At 45.9% G+C, this 23,545-nt stretch overlaps 1 protein-coding gene across 2 annotated transcripts in view; it reads right to left on the bottom strand.

Annotated features, from left to right (window-relative positions):
* LOC139543999 (astrotactin-2-like) overlaps positions 1 to 23,545 on the bottom strand; it is a 450,311-nt gene that overhangs the window by 92,733 nt on the left and 334,033 nt on the right. For both annotated transcript variants that reach the window (XM_071350635.1, XM_071350634.1), the window contains one exon: positions 10,028 to 10,290. In XM_071350635.1, coding sequence (XP_071206736.1) covers positions 10,028 to 10,290 — 263 coding nt within the window. The remainder of the gene's footprint in view (positions 1 to 10,027; positions 10,291 to 23,545) is intronic.

Here is a 23,545-nt window from a genome sequence, read left to right as displayed (position 1 = left end):
ATAAATAAAAATCTGTCCAATCCCGTTAGTCGAGTCATTGCATGGCAGTGGATGATAGGATGATACACTATCCTGTATTGACTAACAGTAGATTATGCTCTTCCCAGAACACTGATGAATCCATATAAATTGTGGAAAGTGTTACTGGGGGTGGGGTGGGGAGGAAGCGATATCCCACTGCTTTGCACTTCATGAAAAATGCCCTGTGTCAGACAGGGAGGCCACCTTAAGGGGGTGGGATTGTATGCTAACAACATAAGTAGAACAAAGGACACATTTTCTTAAAGTTCCAATGCAGCCATTTTTATCTTAAAATCAAATCATTTCTGGGTAACAATTGAGTACCTTACTGTGATTGTTTTCAATTATAATGGTAAAAAAAGAAACCAACATAGCTTTTTAGCAAATATCAATTTCTCAAGCAAGAATTCTGCTAGGACTGTCTGGGAGTGATTTGAGTGAAGAGGGGAAACTAAAAACCAGATGTTATTGGCAGAGAGGTTTGAAACTCTCTTTTGTATTGGTCTATTAACTAATTTACCAAATGGTGAAGTCACCTTGGAAGGCCAAAACGCCATCCCACCAAAACAGGCAGAAAATTCAGGCGGCCTTTTCAAACAGCTCTCACACTAAAAGGGCATAATCATAATTTTCACAATTTCACAGTGCTACTCAAACCTCATAGTGTGGAAATATATATAAAACACAGAAAAATCATGTTTTTTTTTTACATCACTGGGCCTTTAATAGCCAGAAGGGTGTAGCACTTTATTGTAATGCCTTCATGACAAAGCAATAACTTATAGATTTCAGAGTCAGGGTTCTTTTGTCCCTCTTAACACTTCCATTCTACTATTCCACACTCATTTTCATGAACACTCATTTGATTTGATTCAATTCTACACACTCTTCTCCACTCTGACCAGTGTGATATATCTCTGCCGGATGGCCCCAGGCAGTGTACTGCCTATCCTGCTTGGGGCCACGCCACCAGATCCTCTCATATCACACTAGCCAGCAGACACCGTGGCACCCTGGTGTGACTCACTACGTAGAAAGCCATCGTCACTTACAAGAAGAGCAGGGGATCATGGTGACCTTGTAGCATATTAATCTGTTTGGATAATCTACGCCAGCCACATTACTGTCCATTTTCTCTGGCTAATATGTGACAACACTAGCCAGCTGGCCCGCACTATTGATTTATTGGAGGATACGGGGTGGTGAGAGTCAGCGAGGAGCAGAATAGCAGCATAGCATTTGACAGTGGTGAGGTGCGGTGTGGTGAGGACCTCTCTAGATCACTCAGGTTAATACCGTTAAAAATGGATCGAACATCTATATCTCCAGTTTCTAGGAACTCCATCGAATGGAGGACTTCCAGGAACTAGTGGACATTGGGTGGTTCACAGGAGGGTTAATGGGGGCTGGGGTGGAAGCTAGGTCACTAGGGAACCCTTATAACAGGCCCATATTGAGTTTTAGGAGAGCCAAGCTGGTCTTAGGATGCTCTAAGCTAATTTGATACAGGCTTAATGGCAACTTGAATGGCATTGTGTTGTGGGTTTCTAGCCTGTTCGTGTTCAAATAAATCAATTTGGTCAAAAGCGGTGGCTTCACACTTTTTTAGGGGGTGACTAATTATAGCTAGAGGTGGCAGTAGCCAGGTCTGTTGTTGTAACCTTTCTTAGGGAGGCTTAGAGCTTATTGGATAACTCTGCAGCCTAGGTGCACTTGGGGGTAAACAGTTTCCGGGGGGCATTTTTGAAGAAGACATCCAAACAAATACAGTTTTCATTCAATTACACCATCACCAGACTCATCCCATCACTCACCCCCAACTCCTCGGATTCAGCAGAAAGCACACAAAAAAACAAGAGTTGAGCGGCCGCCTCTGTAAACTCATTAATTCTCCCTAAACCCTGAGATGAACACATTTAAGGAGGCTGCATGATCCAAACCTGCGTCTGAACTCCACCTCGTGCAGGACACGGCATTTACGAAAGCAAAAAAATACGTGGGGGGTGGGTGTCGTGGTGGGGGCGCCAAGTTGGTGGGGGGGGGGGGGGGGGGGGCACTCGGCATAATTTACAGCGTTCTGAGTCATTAGCCTCACAGCCAATTTGTTCAAAAGGTCTGCCATAATTCAATCAGGGCCGTGCAGGACACAGGCCTGCTGGCAACCTCTACTGGCACGAGTTTATTTATTTATCCATTGAGGTATTGGGCTCCGTCACTGAAACAGGGCCAGGGGAGGGTTCTTCTAGGGGGAGAATAGCTAACTGCTTATTGTTAGGGCTCAGGATAGGTACGATATAGTCTCAGTGTGGGGTAGGATCTGGGGTTATGAAACATACATTCATAACAGGCCTGAATCAACACTTCCTCAGAGGTGGTAAGAGGGCTCTGTCATTATCCATCTGGGAGATAAACCTTGTAGATAACATGTCATGAAAAACCGCTTCAAAGAACAATGTTTTTGTCCTCCTCTTTTCTTTGTCAAATCCTTAAACTAGCCCTGTCGTAATCATAGCATTGGAGACAAAGTCAGAGAGTGACTATTTCTTTCTCTTTCTCAAAAATGATTTCCTGGAACCCGAGTTGTTGAGGTGAGGAGGGGGACAGTGAATGCCATGTCAATGCCAGGATGAAAACAGGATCAAACTGATACACGAGAAGGCCCTGAACAGACAATTTGTTGTTTTAATCCTTCACCCCATTTTTCCTGTAGGGCTGTTTTCGAGAAATCAGACAGATGGATAATTCCAGATAGTAACATAATACCTGTCTACCTCTGTAATGGGCAGATTGACGGAAGGAAAATGACAATCCTCGTCAGAGGCAGTAAGGGCAGCAGCAGCCGATGCTAGACGGCAGCTAGGCATTGAGAGCAGCAGGTAGTTATGCATGGCTGGAGATACAAACTGGATTTATACACATAGGCACACGAGTAGGGACAACATCCTTTCCTTTTCGCTTCACAATAGACAACCCTGATTCCCTTATTTTATTGTGCTGATGGAATCTCATCTCATTTTAGTGAAAGCATTTTGCATGGCCATCTATTTCTAAGTCGGGGTGGGGGAGGGGGGTAAACACAAGGCACAGTCTCAATTAGGGGACTGTCTCTATTGTGCAGTAGCGATGCATGGCCAGGCCATTGTGTCTGCTATGCTAATAGAAGCAGGAGTCTTTGAGAGAGCCGGCCAAGAACAGCAGCACTGGCTTGTCTCCGTAGGGTCGATGACATCAATAACAAGCTAATAATCCCTCGCCAGCGATCCACCGCAGTCTGCCTCCCCACCTGTCCCCAGAACACCAGAGGGAAGAGGGGGGAGAAAAAGAGGACACTTTGCTCTTCCTCACGGTTATGTATCGACAGAGCCCACTAGGGGCTGTCTGCTATTGATTGTGCTTGTTTTTTTTGTGGCTGAGAAAGGCGCTTGTTATGAGTGGCACGTACAGGCTGAGATCTTTGTTGTTGTGCATGTGTGTGTGTGTGTGTGATATTGCTGCTGTGCTGCCTGCTGTAATGTCAGTCAGGCAGGGTAATTAGATGCTTGATTGGGGGAGCATGGACCGGTATGGTCTCGTTGGTGGTGGTGGTGGTGCTGTATGTGTCTGTGTGTGTGTCTCTCTCTGTGTGTGTATCTCTGTGCAGCCAGTTCGCTCAAGATCTACTGTGAAATTCGACGTCCGTCCAGGTAAGCAGAACGTCAGGAGATGTCTTCAAAACAGGCCACTAGACCAATAGAAAAGAGAGTTCTAAACCTCTCTGCCAAAAACAGACATAATTTTCAGTTTTCTCCTCCCCACTCAGACCACTCCCAGACAGTCCTCGCACAATTCTAGCTTGAGAAGTTAATCTTTACTAAGAAGTAATTTCTGATTCTTTATGGCCATTTTTATTGAAAACAATCACACAAAGTTACTTAATTGTTAACAGGAAATTATTTTATATTGAGACAAAAACAGCTGTGTTGGACCTTTAACCCTATCTCAAACATTAACCCTTACCTTAACCATTCGTAATTAATCCCTATATTTGTTTTGTTTTAACCCTATCCCAAACCTTAATGAATAAAGTTAACCTTCGGAATTGGACGTTTATGGACAAACATTGGATTCTGCAGAGTGTGTGTCTCTCTGTGTGTGTGTGTGTGTGTGTCTATGTGAGGGCACGGAACTCATCAGTTTTGAGCCAGAGCCAATGCAGGCCAGTTAACAGGTGAGTCATACACAAATACATATACACAAACACGCACACACACCACAGTGCAGTGGACCTCCCAATTGCATCTCCCTCTCCACAAGACAAGGGATGACGTGGTAAACTAAATATCAAGCGGCCCCAGACCCTCAGCTAAATCACCTTAGGGTTGAGATTCCCAAAAAATTACTATCTTCAGGTACACTACATGACAAAAAGCATGTGTACACATGCTCGTTGAACATCTCATTCCAAAATTATGGGCAGTAATATGGTCCCCCTTTGCTGCTATAACAGCCTCCACTTTTATGGGAAGGCTTTCCACAAGATGTTGGAACATTACAGCGGGGACTTGCTTCCATTCAGCCACAAGAGCATTAGTGAGGTCGGGCACTGATGTTGGGCCATTAGGTCTGGCTCGCAGTCGGCGTTCCAATTCATACCAAAGGTGTTCAATGGGGTTGAGGTCAGGACTCTGGGCAAGCCAGTCAAGTTCTTCCACACCGATCTCGACAAACCATTTCTGTATCGATCTCGCTTTATGCACGGGGGCATTGTCATGCTGAAACAGGAAAGGGCCTTTCCCTAACTGTTGTCACAAAGTTGGAAGCACAACATTGTCTAGAATGTCATTGTATGCTGTAGCGTTAAGATTTCCCTTCACTGTAATTCAGGGGCCTAGCGCGAACCATGAAAAACAGCCCCAGACAATTGTTCCTCCTCCACCAAACTTTACAGTTGGCACTATGCATTGATGCAGGTAGCGTTCTGCTGGCATCCGTCAAACCCAGATTCGTCCGTCGGACTGCCAGATGGTGAAGCGTGATTCATCACTCCAGTTAAAGCATTTCCACTGCTCCAGAGTCCAATGGCGGCGAGCTTTACACCACTCCAGCCAACGCTTGACATTGTGCATGGTGATCTTAGTCTTGTGTGCAGCTGCTCGGCCATGGAAACCCATTTTATGAAGTTCCCAACGAACAGTTCTTAGGCAGCTTGGAACTCGGTAGGGAGTGTTGCAACCGGGGGCAGACGATTTTTACACGCTATGCGTTTCAGCACTGACGGTCCGTTCTGTGAGCTTGTGTGGCCTACCACTTTGCGGCATGAGCCGTTGTTGCTCCTAAACCTTTCCACTTCACAAAAACAACACTTACAGTTGACCGGGGAAGCTCAAGTAGGACAGAAATTTTACGAACTGGTTTATTGGAAAGGTGGCATTCTATGAAGGTGCCACGTTGAAAGTCACTGAGCTCTTCAGTAAGACCCTTCTACTGCTAATGTTTGTCTATGGAGATTACATGAAGGGGTGTCCACATACTTTTGTATATATAGTGTATCTACACTGAACACAAATATAAACGCAACATGTAAAGTGTTGGTCCCATGTTTCATGAGCTGAAATAAAAGATCCCAGAAATGTTCATTACGCACAAAAAGCTTAATTCTCTTTTTATTTTGAGCACAAATTTGTTTACATCCCTGTTAGTGAGCATTTATCCTTTGGTAAGATAATCCATCCACCTGACAGGTGTGGCATATCAATAAACTGATTAAACAGCATGATCTTTACGCAGGTGCACCTTGTCCTGGGGACAATAATGCCACAAACTTCTCAAGTTTTGAGGGAGCATGCAATTTGCATGCTGACTGCAGGAATGTCCACCAGAGCTGTTGCCAGAGAATTTAATGTTTATTTCTCTACCATAAGCCACCTCAAATGCCATTTTAGAGAATTTGGAAGTATGTCCAACTGGCTTCACAACAGCAGACCACGTGTGGGTGAGCGGTTGGCTGATGTCAACGTTGTGAACAGAATGCCCCATGGTGGCGGTGGGGTTATGGTATGAATTCACAGAGATACCGTGACGAGATCCTGAGGGCCATTGTCGTGCCATTCATCCGCCAACATCACCTCATGTTTAGCATGATAGTGCACAGCCCCATGTCGCAAGGATCTGGAAGCAGAATATGTCTCAGTTCTTCCATGGCCTGCATGGTTACCAGACATGTCACCCATTGAGCATGATTGGGATACTCTGGATCGACGTGTCCGACAGAGTGTTACAGTTCCCGCCATTATCCAGCAACTTTGCACAGCCATTGAGGAGGAATGGGACAACATTCCACAGGCCACAATCAACAGCCTGACAACTATGGAAAGGAGATGTGTCGCGCTGCATGAGGCAAATGGTGGTCACTGACTCGTTTTCTGATCCACGCCCCTACTTTTTTTTTAAGTATCTGTGACCAACATATGCATATCTGTATTCCCAGTCATGTGAAATCCATAGATTAGGGCCAAATGTATTTACTTAAATTGACAAATTTGCTTATATGAACTGTAACTCAGTACAATCTTTGAAATTGTTGCATGTTGCTTTTATATTTTTGTCCAGTTTAATAACCAAAGGCTCCTCTCAAGGGGGAAACGTCACTCAGAACAACAACACAGTCGTGACAAGACAATACAGTTGAATCCACAGAGAGTAAGGAAAACCATCAAATTATACACAATCACATGCACGCACACAACTCTCTGCATTTATCCCCACCAAAAGAGAAAACCATGATGTCACCTTTCTCGAAATACCAGTTTATTTTGAAAGGTAACCCACTTGCTCCACCTAGGGGGATTTTTGATAACTACATCTACAGCCAAGCATGATTGTGTCAAGTTCACTGTGTTGAAAGAATGTCCTTAACATACTGTATACTGTAATCTTATCAAAGCAGCTACATTAAGACTGGGTGTGTGAAGAAATGACATGGAACTATAAAAATATTTTCATTTTCTTTAATTTCCTGTACAGTTACAATGAACTTTGGGATGAACTCTTTGACCAGATGGCACATCTATTTTTACCAGTTTATTTTATATTGAAATATAATTTTATTCTATGAAATTGCTTTAATTCCTGTTCACACCCAGTAAACTATACTGTTGTCTTGACACTTCCACCTATCTCTCCTTTTTCACCCTCCTTTTTCTCCCTCCCTGTTTCACCTATTCCATGATATCATTCTAGACGTGGCTGTCCCCCCCCCCAAACCCCCATCTCACCTCTCCTCCACTAACCATCCCCAACCATCGCCCTTTCCCTCTCTCCTCCTCCTCCTCCTTTCCCTTCACCTCCGTGGTGACGTAGCTCTTTAACTCCCCATCGCCCCCTCTCTGCCACTCACCTTCCCTTCATCTCTCTCTACTACCTCCCTCATTCCCTCCATCCGTCTCCACCAGCGAAGTCTGGTGGGAGGAGCTGTAGGAGGATGGCTCAATGTAATGGATGGAATGGAATTAATGGAACGGAGTCAAACACGTTGTGATTGATGTGTTTGGTACCATTCCATTGATTCCATTTCAGACATTACAATGAGCCTCCTCCCACTAGCCTCCTCCCTCTCCACTGCCTCCCTCCCTCCTTCCTCCTTCCCTATCCACTGCCTCCTTCCTTCCCTCTTTCCTTCTCCACTGCCTCCGTCCTTCCCTCCTTCCATCTCCACTGCCTCCTTCCTTCCCTCCTTCCCTCTCCAATGCCTATTTCCTTCCCTCCTTCTTTCTCCACTGCCTCCCTCCTTTCCTTCATTGATTTTATTTCAGACATTACAATGAGCCAGTCCTCCTATTAGTCCTCCCACTAGTGTATTCTGCTCTCCACTGCTTCCTTCCTTCTCTCCATCTCTCTCCATTGCCTCCCTTCTTTGCTACTTCCCTCTCCACCGCCTCCCTCACCACTGCCTCCCTCCTTCCCTCTCCACTGTCTCGCTCCTTTCCTCCTTCCCTCTCCACTGCCTACCCCCTCCCTTTCCACTCCCTACTTCCTTCCCCTTCCCTATCCACTGCCTCCCTCCTTCCCTCTCCACTGTCTACTTCCTTTCCTCTCCACTGCCTACTTCCTTCCCCCTTTCTACTCCACTGCCTCCCTCCTTCCCTCCTTCCCTATCTACTGCCTCCCTCCTTCCCTATCTACTGCCTCCCTCCTTCCCTATCTACTTCCCCTCTCCTTCCCGCTCCACTGCCTACTTCCTTTCCTCTCCACTGTCAACTTCCTTCTCCTTCCCTCTCCACTGCCTCTCTCATTCCCTAGTTCCCTCTCCACCGCATCCCTTCTTCCCTCTCCAATGCCTACTTCCTTTCCCCCTTCCTTCTCCACTGCCTCCCTCCTCCCCTAGTTCCCTCTCCACTACCCCCCTCCTTGCCTCTCCACTGCCTCCCTCATTTCCTCATTCCCTCTCCACTGCCACACTCCATCCTTCCTTCCCTTCCTCTGCACTGCCTCCTTACTTTCATATCCACTGCCTCCTTCCTTCCCTCTCCACTGCCTCCCTCATTTTCTCCATCTCTCTCCACTGCCTCCCTCCTTTCCTCCATCTCTATCCACTGCCTATTTCTTTCTCTCCTTCCCTCTCCACTTCCTCCCTCCTTCCCTCTCCACTGCCTACATCATTCACTCCATCTCTCTCCACTTCCTCCCTTCCCTCTCCACTGCCTCCTTCCCTCTCCACTGCCTACTTCCTTTCCTCCTTCCCTCTACACTGCCTACTTCATTCACTCCATCTCTCTCCACTTCCTCCCTTCCCTCTCCACTGCCTCCTTCCTTCCCACTCCACTGCCTACTTCCTTCCCTCTCCACTGCCTCCTTCCTTCCCTCCTTCCCTCTCCACTGCCTACTTCCTTTCCTCCTTCCCTCTCCACTGCCTACTTCATTCACTCCATCTCTCTCCACTTCCTCCCTTCCCTCTCCACTGCCTCCTTCCTTCCCTCTCCACTGCCTACTTCATTCACTCCATCTCTCTCCACTGCCTCCTTCCCTCTCCACTGCATCCTTCCCTCTCCACTGCCTCCTTCCTTCCCTCCTTCCCTCTCCACTGCCTCCTTCCTTCCCTCCTTCCCTCTCCACTGCCTCCTTCCTTCCCTCCTTCCCTCTCCACTGCCTCCTTCCTTCCCTCCTTCCCTCTCCACTGCCTACTTCCTTCACTCCATCTCTCTCCACTTCCTCCCTTCCCTCTCCACTGCCTACTTCCTTTCCTCCTTCCCACTCCACTGCCTACTTCCTTCACTCCATCTCTCTCCACTTCCTCCCTTCCCTCTCCACTGCCTCCTTCCCTCTCCACTGCCTCCTTCCTTCCCACTCCACTGCCTACTTCCTTTCCTCTTTCCCACTCCACTGCCTACTTCCTTCACTCCATCTCTCCACTTCCTCCCTTCCCTCTCCACTGCCTCCTTCCCTCTCCACTGACTCCTTCCTTCCCACTCCACTGCCTACTTCCTTCCGTCTCTACTGTCTACTTCCCTCCCTCCATCTCTCTCCACTTCCCCCCTTCTTCCCTCTCCACTGCCTACTTTCTTCCCTCCTTCCCTCTCCACTGCCCCCCTCCTCCCCTAGTTCCCTCTCCACTGCCTCCCTCCTTTCCTCCTCCCCTCTCCACTGTCTCCCTCCTTTCCTCCTTCCCTCTCCACTACCTCCCTCCTTTCTTATTTCCCTCTCCAATGCCTCCCTCCTTCCCACTCCACTGCCTACTTCCTTCCCTCCATCTCTCTCCACTTCCTCCCTCCTTCCCTCTCCACAGCCTCCCTCCTTCCCTCCCTCACCTATTTGGTGATGTAGTTCTGTACCAGATTATAGAGGAATCTCCCCCCATCATCCCTATTCTGCTCCCACTATCCTTCTCTTCCTCTGTTCCCCCTCTCTCCGTCCCTCCCTCCCTCTATCCTCACCTATTTGGTGAAGTTCACCTTTGCACCAGACTGTATAGGGTTCCCCACCCTCCTCCCATCCCACCCCTCCATCCCTCCCTCCCACCGTCCCCCCTCACCTCCTTGGTGACGTTGTCCTGCACCAGGCTGTAAAGGGGCACGATGCGGCTGACCTCCAGCAGGACGGGGATGGGCAAGGGCTGCTCGCGGCCTGCCTGATGGCACAGGTGGCAGGCCGAGGGGCAGCTGCCCTTCTCCTCACAGCGGATCTCCACACCGCTCACCAGGTCCTCCGTCAGTAGCTGGGTTTTCAGCAGCCCAGACAGGTAGCTGATGAAGGGCATGGATTTGAGCTCGCGCCTGCTGCCCTGGTCTGTCACCTCTGGGAGATGGAGAGGAGAGGGAAGGAGAGAGGGCATGTTTAGACAGTGAGAGGACAGGGTATAAAAACTGAAAAACAGTCTATATTCTAACATCAAATTATATCAGTCCTAACCTTAACCATTATGAGAAATAGCTGACCCTGTGTCAGTGGTTGGGAGCAACACCTACCAATTCAAACACAGTTTGTGAATTTATCTTTCATCTAGCTTTATTTACACAGGTTAGTCTCATTTAAATAAAATCTCTTTCGCAAGAGAGATCTTATCATTATTGATAGAAGGTTGTCTGAACGATGAGAGGACCAGATCCAAACACATATAGACTGACACACAGAAACTTGCATCAATGTATGTTTGCCACATGTCCTGAATCGCCATAACACAGGACTGACAGCTGCACTCACTTCTTTCTATCCACTCCATCTCCACTCTCCACTGACTGAGTTTCACATGACCGCCTCACTCACATCACATGTGCCGCCATCTGGATCTACTTTCTATTGCGGTCAAACAAAATAATCCCTCATTGTCATAAACTCCTCCACCGGGAATGAACGGAGGGTGATGACTTATTCCTGCATAGTGTAAATAAGCATTGTTTGATTTTCTCATCGACGGGGAATCCTGCGCATAACGTTCTGTGCCAGCGGGCTAACAATGTTACATTTGAAAGGAGTGAAACAGGGAGAAATGTTAATTGAGTGTTGAGTGTTTCCCTGGATGGATGGATGGATGGATGAATGGAAGGAAGGAAGGAGGGATGGAGGGAAGGAGACAGCCATGTGTTGCGGAGGCAGCAGATGTGCTGTCTGTCTGTGTTGATGGGAGAAGAGACCAGACAGGCTGGAGAGAGGAGGCTCTCTCAGCAATGGCAACATTGAATCAAATGTACACTACGGCAAACTGCTGATGGGGGGAAATTATATGAATCATGTGCTATGGAGGATTTTGCTTAATTCTTCCCAAAGTGTATTTATTGTGGGGGTCTTCATAACACCGAGTGGGTATGAATGTTTTCATGGTATATCAGAATGAGTAGTGTTTTTTCAATCTGTATACCTTGTCTAAGTAGTTCCATTACCTAAACTGTACATGTTGCTGCACAGGAGTAATGTTATTGTGGTTGACTATGAGTGAATTAATTCCAGCCTCAGTCTCTCATTGTGTGCCATTATGTGGCCTACAGGTTTACTCCAATTGCAGAGCAATCAACTGACTCATATCCGTCTCATATCCAGACGTCTAGGAAAAAGGCTGAGCTAGAGCTGAATCAACAGGGGGAGGAGAACACCAGGCAGAGCCAGAGGTGGGAACCACTGCATAAACACAATAACATGCAGATGTGTTAGCTTGCTACTCCCTAACCAAAGGCCAAACTCACACAGTCACACGGTTTGTGCTAGCCACACTTTACAGGAGGGAGAGGGCAAAAAAGAGAAAGTGACATTCTTCAAGGTAGAGTAATTGGGACCAGCTTAGAGTAAAAGTCATTTTAGTGCAGCCTTCGGAATATTTCACAGAGGAAAAAGAAAACATACAGTGTGTGAACTTAATCAGCATGTGTGTCCGTTCTCTTAAAACTCACTAGTCTTGCTTTCTTTCTCGACAGCTCTTTAAAAGCCCAGCCAAGTACAGGGCTAGTTATGCCTTCAGGTTCCAATCCTTCATACACACAAACACATTTCGAGCTGTACTAGCTCACAGAACATCAGTGAAAAATAGCTTCCACTGGGGTAGATGGGGGAAAAAGCAGAAATGTAACACAGGTGCAGATTATCGGATGTTTTCAGGATAAGATCACTAGTCAGTGACAGAGTTCTAAATGAATCTCCTACGCAAAAACAAACATTCCACTGCCACACAGAGAGAAAAGGAACACCAGCTATAATGAGACATATTCACTGAGTGTACAAAACATTAGAAACACCTGCTCTTTCCATGACATAGACTGACCAGGTGAATCCAGGTGAAAGCTATGATCCCTTATTGATGTCACATATTAAATCCACTTCAATCAGTGTAGATGAAGGGGAGGAGACAGTTTAAAGAAAGATTTTTAAGCCTTGAGAGAATTGAGACATGGTTTGTGTATGTGTGCCATTCAGAGAGTAAATGGGCAAGACAAAAGATTGAAATGCTTTTGAATGGGGTATGGCAGTAGGTGCCAGGCGCACAGGTTTCAGTGTGTCAAGAACTAACTCAACAGTTTCCTGTGTGTATCAAGAATGGTCCACCACCCAAAGGACATCCAGCCAACTTGAGTCCACATGGGCCAGCATCCCTGTAGGAACGCTTTCGACACCTTGTAGTCTATGCCCCGACAAAATGAGGCTGTTCTGAGGGCAAAAGGGGGTGAACTCAATATTTGGAAGGTGTTCCTAATGTTTTGAGGACTCAGTGTACTGTATTTATTGGGCTGCGTGACAGTCGATACATTTCCTCTTTCATTCAACACATGCAAGTGTGTGAGACAAACGGTACATCATCAGACAGTGTATTGTACGTGTAGTTTGATAATAGGCTGGTGTTGTGGTGATGCTATGGGCTCCAGACACACAGGCCCAGCTACAGAGCAGAGAGAGTGTGAAGGGACTGGAGTAGTGGAAGAGGAGGGGGAGGGATACTCTCCTCTACATCCTATGTAAACAGGCTCAAGGGGTGGACCTAAGAGTCCAATTACATGCACTCAACACAAACACAGAAAGGAGCTGTTATCACTTGGCCCTCACAATAAAACACTGTGATTATCCCAGGTTTACTGCAGGCTTCGCAGAGCAGCTCACATTATAGCCGGCCGCATATACACCCATCCCTCTTCCTTTCCCCTTCAACTCCATCCGTTACCTGCGACAATAACTTCTGAAAGTTAACATTAACCCCAAAGCCGTAGATAGGATTGAGAGTATGAAAAGTGGAATATATGCTCCACTGTGATCCAGTCAGACACATGCTCCATGAAATACACTGATATTCTAGGCAGACAACTTACACATGACACAGGTTAACACATCCCTTATGCATTAATTACAGGTGTGTAGGATGATTACAACCATAAAAATCCTATTAAATTACTGAAGGGGCTTTGTCATGAACCCTCAAAGTTCCAGAAAGAGGTGAAAATAGCAGCTAATTGGAATGAATGGTAGTAAAGGCATATTCCAGATTTTACTTATGTAGGAAAATAGAAGTCAGGCATGTGATACAGTACCAGTCAAATGTTTGGACACACCTACTCATTCAAGGGTTTTTCTATATTTTTTACTATTTTCTACATTGTATAATAATAGTGAAGACATCAAACTATGAAATAACACATATGGAATCATGTAGTAACCACAAAAGTGTTAAACAAAATATATTTATATTTGAGATTCTTCAAAGTAGCCACCTTTTGCCTTGATGACAGCTTTGCACACTCTTGGCATTCTCTCAACCAGCTTCATGAGGTAGTCACCTGGAATGCATTTCAATTAACAGGTGTGCCTTGTTAAAAGATAATTTGTGGAATTTCTTTCCTTCTTAATGCGTTTGAGCCAATCAGTTGTGTTGTGACAGGTATGGGTGGTATACAGAAGATAGCCTTGTTTGGTAAAATACCAAATCCATATTATGGCAAGAACAGCTCAAATAAGCAAAGAGAAACGACAGTCCGTCATTACTTTAAGACATGAAGGTCAGTAAATCTGGAAAATTTCAAGAACTTTGAAAGTTTATTCAAGTGCAGTCACAAAAACCATCAAGTGCTATGATGAAACTGGCTCTAATGAGGACCGCCACAGGAAAGGAAGACCCATAGTTAGTTACCTCTGCTGCAGAGGATAAGTTCATTAGAGTTACCAGCCTCAGAAATTGCAGCCCAAATAAATGATTCACAGAGTTCAAGTAACAGACACATCTCAACATCAACTGTTCAGAGCAGCCTGCGTGAATCGCCCTTCATGGTTGAATTGCTGCAATGAAACCACTACTAAAGGACACCAATAATAAGAAGATACTTGCTTGGGCCAAGAAACACGAGCAATGGACATTAAACCGGTGGAAATATGTAATTTGGTCTGATGGTCCAAATGTGAGATTTTTGGTTCCAACCGCTGTGTCTTTGTGAGACGTAGAGTAGGTGACCGGATGATCTCCGCATGTGTGGTTCCCACCATGAAGCATGGAGGAGGAGGTGTGATGGTGTGGGGGTGCTTTGCTGATGACACTGTCTGTGATTAATTTAGAATTCAAGGCACACTTAACCAGCATGGCTACCACAGCATTCTGCAGCGATACGCCATCCCATCTGGTTTGCGCTTAGTGGAACTATCATTTGTTTTTCAACAGGACAATGACCCAACACAACTCCAGGCTGTGTAAGGGCTATTTGACAATGAAGGAGAGTGATGGAGTGCTGCATCAGATGACCTGGCCTCCACAATCACCCGACCTCAACCCAATTGAGATGCATTCTCGTTTGCTCTGTTTTTTGGTTAATTCTTAAGTAATTATCTTTTTGTTTTGTCATGATTTGGATGGGTCTAATTGTGTTGCTGTCCTGGGGCTCTGTTTTTGTGTTTATGAACAGAGCCCCAGGACCATCTTGCTGAGGGGACTCTTCTCTAGGTTAATCTTTCTGTAGGTGATAGCTTTGTTATGGAAGGTTTGGGAATCACTTCCTTTTAGGTGGTTGTAATTTGAATTCTCTTTTCTGGATTTTGATAATTAGAGGGTATCCTCCTAATTCTGCTCTGCATGCATTATTTGGTGTTTTAGGGATAGTTAGGGATAGTTTTCTAGATGGAATTTGTATTTATAGTCCTGGTAACTGGACCTTTTTTGGAACACCATTATTTTTGTACACTGTCAGGGCCCAGGTCTGACAGAATCTGTGCTGAAGATCTAGGTGCTGCTTTAAGCACCAGATCATCAGCAAACAGTAGACATTTGACTTCAGACTCCAGTAGGTTGAGGCTGGGTGCTGCAGACTGTTCTTGTGCCCTCGCCAATTCGTAGATATATATGTAGAATAGGGTGGGGCTCAAGCTGCATCACTGTCTCAGCCCACAGCCCTGTGAAAATAAATCTGTGTTTTTGGCCAATTTTAAGAGAAACACTTATTGTTTGTGTACTTGGACTTTATAACGTCGTATGCCTTTCTCCTCACACTGCTTTCCATCAATTTGTATAGCAGACCCTCATGCCAAATTGAGTCAAAAGCTTTTTTTAAACCAACAAAGCATGAGAAGACATAGCTTTTGTTTTGGTTTATTTGTTTGTCTATTAGGGTTTGCAGGGTGAATAAGTGGACTGTCGTACGGTAATTTGGTAAAAAGCGAATTTGACATTTGCTCCGTACATTGTTTTCACTGAGGAAATGTAGGAGTCTGCGGTTAATGATAATGCAAAGGAATTTCCCAAGGTTGCTGTTGATACATATCCCACGGTAGCTATTGGGGTCAAATTTGTCTCCACTTTTGTGGATTGGAGTGATCAGTCCTTGGTTCCAAATATTGGTGAAGATGTAAGAGAGGACAATGTTAAAGAGTTTAAGTACAGCCAATTGGAATTTGTGGTCTGTATATTTTATCATTTCATTTAGGATATCATCAACACCACAGGCCTTTTTGGGTTGAAGAGTTTGTATTTTGTCCTGTAGTTGATTCAGTGTAATTGGAGAATCCAGTGGGTTCTGGCAGTATTTAATAGCTGATTCTAAGATTTGTAATTGATCATGTATATGTTTTTGCTGTTTGTTCTTTGTTATAGAGCAGAAAAGATTGGAGAAGTGGTTTATGCATACATCTCCATTTTGGATGGTAACTCTTTGTGTGGTTAGATTCTATGGATTCTTCAAATACAGCTCATCCCTTGGCAGTATCACTATAGATTACTATATCATTACATTGAGCTGATTTCTGTGCTGTTCATATTTTCTTAGTGTATTTGTGTACTGTTTTAGTATTTCACTATAGTGAAGGCGTAGGCTCAGGTTTTCTGGGTCTCTATGTTTTTGGTTGGATAGGTTTTTGAATTTCTTTCTTAGATTTTTGAATTCTTCATCAAACCATGTATCATTGTTGTTCATTTGCTTAGGTTGTCTGCTTGACAATTTATATATTTGATAGGGAAGCTGAAAGGTCAAATATTCTGTTTAGGCTTTCTACTGCCAAGTTCACACCTTCACTATGGCAGTGAAATGTTTTGTCCAGGAAGTTATCTAAAAGGGATGGAATTTGTTGTTGCCTAATAGTTTTTTGGTAGGTTTCTACACTACTTTCCTTTCATCTATAGCATTTCTTAATATTATGCAGTTCCTTTGGCTGTGATGCCTCATGCTTGTGTATTACTCTGTTCAAGTAGACTGGGATTTTGCTATGATCTGATAGGGGTGTCAGTGGTCTGACTGTGAACACGCAGAGACTCTGGATTGAGGTCAATGATAAAGTAATCTATAGTGATACTGCCAAGAGATGAGCTGTAGGTGTACCTACCATAGGAGTCCCCTCGAAACCTACCATTGACTATGTACAGACCCAGCTTGCGACAGAGCTGCAGGAATTGTGAGACATTTTTGTTGTTTGTTTTGTCATTGTTGTGTCTAGGGGGGAATATTGGGGAGGGAATGCTGTCACCTCCAGGTAGGTGTTTGTCCCCCTGAGTGCTGAGAGTGTCAGGTTCCTGTCCAGTTCTGGCATTTAGGTCACCACAGACTAGTACATGTCCCTGGGCCTGGAAATGGTTGATCTCCCCCTCTAGGATGGAGGAGCTGTCATCGTTAAAGTATAGGGATTCTATATAGGCAACAGACATGAGGACTTTTCTCTCTGTTGAGATAGTTTTTTTATTAACTTCTGGCCAGATGTAAAATGACCCTGTTTTGACTAATTTACAGTTTTTTTTATCGCTTTGGTACTATTTTAACAAGTATGTTGTAAAATGTCACAAATCTTAGTACAAAACTCAAAACAGATCATCAAAAAGGCTGTTATTTCAAATCTTTAAGCACATTTTCAATTGACTAGGTACAATACACAAAATCACACAGTACCTTTTTCACCTAGTCAGTGTTTCATCTAGAAATAGCTTTCATATAAAATAATTGCCTTTCACAATGCAATGCTCACAATACCTTTCATATGATTCTGTTCTCATTTGTTTAAAGACATTTGACCATCACTTAATCCAACTGCACTTAATGGTTAATCACTTAACGGTCTGGTAAACGGTCTGATTTTAAACTGGTTTGTCTACTATATATGGATTTTGAGAACTACAGAAATTAAATGTGTGTTTTTTCAAAGTATACACATTTAAATGACATGTATTACACATTGTAACCATACATAATGACTACTCGTTATTGTTAATGGATTTCACATAGAGGCCACCACAATTGGTCACTATATAAAAGGGGGTGTGTGAACACGTGTGAGCACATTTCTTTCAACATGGAACAGAATAGACAGCAAGGGAGAGGAATAAGTCAAAGAGCCCGTGGAGAAGTGGGAATGGGCCCCAACAGAGGTCAAAGAGGTGGCCATAGGACCCATCAAAGAGATCTAAGAGATGGCCATAGGACCTGTCAAACAGGTCAAAGAGGTGGCCATAGGACCCGTCAGAGAGAGGGAAGCAGATGGCATGGAAAAGATGTGTCTAATGAAGTCTGGGCCATCATCATTGGTCATGTGGTAAACAGAGGCCTTACCATGGCAGAGGCTGCCGGCTGCAATCTGAACAAATCAACTGGCAATTCGATCATGAGAACATTCCACCAAGAAAGACGGTAAATCTGCAGTATATGCACTATGCTTTTCCATTTCATTTACTGTAAATTACATTTTGTAATGCAAGTAAATTCACAAAACATGCTACACTATTCTTACAGTATGATCTATTGACAGTATACTCTGTTTATACCCTCAGAATTTACAGAAGTCCCCATGGTGGTTGCCATGTGCTGACCGACCAGCAGGAGTGGACAAAGGTGGAAATGGTGAGGGCCAGGAATGACATACAGTACGGCTGTCTGAAATAAAGCAGGCCATTGAGGAGAACAATGACACCTTTGCCAATGAGGCATCCATCAGCCTACCAACAATCGCTCACCTTTTAAAGAGGCACCAGGTATCTATGAAACACATTTACCTGGTGCGTTTTGAGAGAAACAACGACTGGGTGAAACAACTGCAGGCCTAGTATGTTCAGATACAGCACTATATACTGTATTACTGTTACTATTTGATGTACATGCTACTTCACAATATCATATTGGAACTGTATTGTAAAAAATAACTAACCAAAATATAGAAGGTGATGGTTCTTTATGCAGCTGTGAACCATCACAAGTTTATCTTTGTTGATGAAGTGGGCTTTAACCTGGACAAAACTTGGCGCCTTGGGCGAAACCTTATTGACCAACGGGCGACCGTTCAAGTGCCTGGACAACGTGGGGGAAACATCTCCATGTGCACAGCTATCTCTGAAGATGGTGTGGTAGGACATAGGCCATTACTTGGATCCTACAACGCTGCACACCTCATTGTGTTTCTCAATTAAATTGAGCAGGCTTGTCAAGGTGAAAGGGTCACCTATGTCATTGTGTAGGACAATGTCAGGTTCCACCATGCAGAGGTGGTTCAGGCATGGTTTGGGCCCATTCCCGATTCGTGACCCTATACCTGCACCCATACTCTCCTTTCCTCAACCCTATTGAGGATTATTTTTCAGCACGGAGGTGGAATGTGTACGATCGCCATACCCATGAACGTGCCATCCTCCTTCTGGCCATGGATGAGGCATGCGACGACATCAATGCAGACCAATGTCAAGCTTGGATTCGCCATGCCAAAAGGTTTTTCCCACGGTGCATGAACAATGAGGACATTCACTCGAAAATAATTTATGGCCAACTGCTCAAGACAAGCTTGATGCAAATGAATGCGTGCTAAACATATATTTTTACATTTTCATTCATTTAATTTGTTTCATTTAATTTCTTATATTTAATTATAGACAGTACACCTATGTTGCAATTATATCTGAAAAAAAATCTATAAATGTTGCATTAATGATTGTAGAGGATGTCTTCATTGATCAGATCTTTGATTTCACATTCAATAGATATTATGGAAATTCTAGATTTTCTGCCAGTTTTGTTGGGTAATGTAAGTATGTGTATTGCGTAATGTGCAAACTGTAATCTACTGTCATTTACAGTACTGTAGCATATTACTTTCAGCACTTCTATGGGCGATTTGCATCGTTTGCTATTAGATAAAACAGGTAGGTAAAACTACAACATTGAAAATATATCATTATGTTGTGTTTTGGCAATTAAAAGAATGTACTCATTACATTTCACAATTAAATTATATATTGAATCAATGGTTGTGTGGTGAGAGATGTTTACAATCCAAATGAATGTACAATGACAAGTTTTGAATGAAAGACTGGCTGCGTTACAACTGTGACCAGTTTGGAGTTTTGTACAACATTTTGGTGAAAATAGTACCAATGTGATAAAAAAATTAATACATGTAATTGTGAGGGTTAGGTCTGCTCTATACCAAGTTTGTCACACCCTGGCCTTAGTATTCTTTGTTTTCTTTATTATTTTAGTTAGGTCAGGGTGTGACATGGGGTATGTTTGTGTTTTTGTCTTGTCTTGGGTGTCTAGGGGGATTTTGTTAGAGTGTATGGGTTTGTGTTGAGTGAATGTTTCTAGGGAAGTCTATGGTTGAGTGAATGTGTCTAGCTATGTCTATGGTTGCCTGAGTGGTTCTCAATCAGAGACAGATGTTTTTCATTTGTCTCTGATTGGGAGCCATATTTAAGGTGGCCATAGGCATCATGTATTTGTGGGTAATTGTCTATGTTGAACGTTTGTTGCTTTTTGTGTGCACTAACGTTTATAGCTTCACGGTCGTTTGTTGTTTTGTGTAGTGTTCGTTTTCGTGTTTTTTCCTCTTCTAATAAAATAAGATGTTCTTTTCACGCGCTGCGCCTTGGTCCTCACTCTCTACCTTTGACGAACGTGACAGAATTACCCACCAAAGGACCAAGCAGCGTGTGAAACGGCAACAGGACCCACCTACACAGGATTTCTGGACATGGGAGGACGAATTGGATGGTAAGGGACCTTGGGCTCAACCAGGAGAATATCGCCGCCCCAAAGCTGAGCTGGAGGCAGCGAAAGCAGAGAGGCGGCGATATGAGGAGGCAGCACGGAGGCAAGGCTGGAAGCCCGTGAGTACTACCCAAAAATTTCTTGGGGGGGAGGCTAAGAGGTAGTGGGCCGAGGGCAGGTAGGAGACCTGCTCCCACTTCCCAGGCTAACCGTGGAGAGCGGGAGTACGGGCGGACACCGTGTTACGCAGTAGAGCGCACGGTGTCTCCTGTACGTGTTCATAGCCCGGTGCGGGTTATTCCACCTCCCCGCACTGGTAGGGCTAGATTGGGCATTGAGCCAGGTGCCATGAAGCCGGCTCAACGCGTCTGGTCACCAGTGCGTCTCCTCGGGCCGGCTTACATGGCACCAGCCTTACGTATGGTGTCCCCGGTTCGCCTACATAGGCCGGTGCGGGTTATTCCACCTACCCGCACTGGTCGGGCGACGGGGAGCATACAACCAGGTAAGGTTGGGCAGGCTCAGTGCTCAAGGGAGCCAGTACGCCTGCACGGTCCGGTATTTCCGGCGCCACCTCCCCGCCCCAGCCCAGTACCACCAGTGCCTACACCACGCACCAGGCTTCCAGTGCGTCTTCAGAGCCCTGTTCCTCCTCCACGCACTCTCCCTGTGGTGCGTGTCTCCAGCCCATTACCACCAGTGCCTACACCACGCACCAAGCCTCCTGTGTGTCCCCAGAGTCCTGTGCATCCTGTTGCTGCTCCCCGCACTAGCCTAAAGGTGCGTGTCCTTAGCCCGGTACCTCCAGTTCCGGCGCCACGCACCAGGCCTATAGTGCGTTTCAGCCGGCCAGAGTCTGCCGTCTGCCCAGCGGCGTCTGAACTGTCCGTCTGCCAAGCGCCGCATGAACTGCCCGTCTGGACTGAGCCTTCAAAGCCGCCCGTCTGCCATGAGCCTTTAGAGCCATCCCCCAGACAGGAGCCGCTAGAGCCTTCCGCCAGACAGGATCAGCCAGAGCCTTCCGCCAGACAGGATCAGCCAGAGCCATCCGTCTACCCAGCGCCATCTGAGCCATCCGTCTACCCAGCGCCATCTGAGCCATCCGTCTACCCAGCGCCATCTGAGCCATCCGTCTACCCAGCGCCATCTGAGCCATCCGTCTACCCAGCGCCATCTGAGCCATCCGTCTACCCAGCGCCATCTGAGCCATCCGTCTACCCAGCGCCATCTGAGCCATCCGTCTACCCAGCGCCATCTGAGCCATCCGTCTGCACAGAGCCATCTGAGCCATCCGTCTGCACAGAGCCATTAGAGCCGCCCGTCTGTCCCGAGCCGTCAGAGCCGTTAGTCAGTCAGGAGCCGCTAGAGCCATTCGTCAGTCAGGATCTGCCAGAGCCGCCAACCAGACAGGATCTGCCAGAGCCGCCAACCAGACAGGATCTGCCAGAGCCGCCAACCAGACAGGATCTGCCAGAGCCGCCAACCAGACAGGATCTGCCAGAGCCGCCAACCAGACAGGATCTGCCAGAGCCGCCAACCAGCCATGACCAGCCAGAGCCGTCAGCCAGCCATGACCAGCCAGAGCCGTCAGCCAGCCATGACCAGCCAGAGCCGTCAGCCAGCCATGACCAGCCAGAGCCGTCAGCCAGCCATGACCAGCCAGAGCCGTCAGCCAGCCATGACCAGCCAGAGCCGTCAGCCAGCCATGACCAGCCAGAGCCGCCAGCCAGCCAGGATCCGCCAGAGCCAGCCAGCCAGGATCCGCCCCTCAGTCCGGAGCTGCCGTCCTTCAGTCCGGAGCTGCCCCTTGTCCCGGTGCTGCCCCTTGTCCCGGTGCTGCCCCTTGTCCCGGTGCTGCCCCTTGTCCCGGTGCTGCCCCTTGTCCCGGTGCTGCCCCTTGTCCTGCTGAGGCCTATTATTTTAGGTGGGGGTATTTGGAGGGTGGCCATTTGGAGGAGGCTACCAAAGCGGGTATTGACAATGGTGGAGTGGGGGCCACGTCCCGCACCCGAGCCGCCGCCATGATGGGGCCCACCCCGGACCCTCCCCTTTCTATGTCAGTTTGTGCGGTCGGAGTCCGCACCTTTGGGGGGGGGGTACTGTCACACCCTGGCCTTAGTATTCTTTGTTTTCTTTATTATTTTAGTTAGGTCAGGGTGTGACATGGGGTATGTTTGTGTTTTTGTCTTGTCTTGGGTGGTTGTAGTGTCTAGGGGGATTTTGTTAGAGTGTATGGGTTTGTGTTGAGTGAATGTTTCTAGGGAAGTCTATGGTTGAGTGAATGTGTCTAGCTATGTCTATGGTTGCCTGAGTGGTTCTCAATCAGAGACAGATGTTTTTCATTTGTCTCTGATTGGGAGCCATATTTAAGGTGGCCATAGGCATCATGTATTTGTGGGTAATTGTCTATGTTGAACGTTTGTTGCTTTTTGTGTGCACTAACGTTTATAGCTTCACGGTCGTTTGTTGTTTTGTGTAGTGTTCGTTTTCGTGTTTTTTCCTCTTCTAATAAAAGAAGATGTTCTTTTCACGCGCTGCGCCTTGGTCCTCACTCTCTACCTTTGACGAACGTGACAAAGTTAGCATACCCCCTGAGTCTCTTCCCTGTTTCACACCTGGTAGTTTGATGGATAAGACTACCAGCTCTCTGTAGCCAAGAGGGCAACCAGTGGGTTCGTCTCCTCCATATTATGTTTCTTGTAGGATGACAATGTCTGTATTTCCAATTTCTCTCTCTCTCTCTCTCTCTCTCTCTCTCACTAAATAATGAGCCTTTGTGGATACAGTATATTCTTTAGAACCTACCCTCCGGTCATAATTGTTGCCCTGCAAAGTGTCTGATATCTCTGTGCTAATTTCAGACAGATATTGTTGGTGTTGGCATTGCTATTATTGCCCCATAAAATCTCTCTATTCAGGAGTGTTTTGACGTGCAATCTGGCCTTTTTAACAACTCTGGCACACGTCCAAATCATATCGCCTATTAATTATCCACAGTCGGTTGATGTATGCATTTTATTAGTGAAAATGCAAGCTCAAGGGAAATTACATTGAAATACACACATGATGAGGAGGGAGAGATATAGATGTGGACAGTTTTTTTGGTTGTTAAACAAAGATGACTCATGCTTCCTAATACCACCGAC

The sequence above is a fragment of the Salvelinus alpinus genome, chromosome 18, assembly GCF_045679555.1.
Source record: "Salvelinus alpinus chromosome 18, SLU_Salpinus.1, whole genome shotgun sequence".
Taxonomy (NCBI): Eukaryota; Metazoa; Chordata; class Actinopteri; order Salmoniformes; family Salmonidae; genus Salvelinus; species Salvelinus alpinus.
This window is presented reverse-complemented; position numbering and strand designations above follow the sequence as displayed.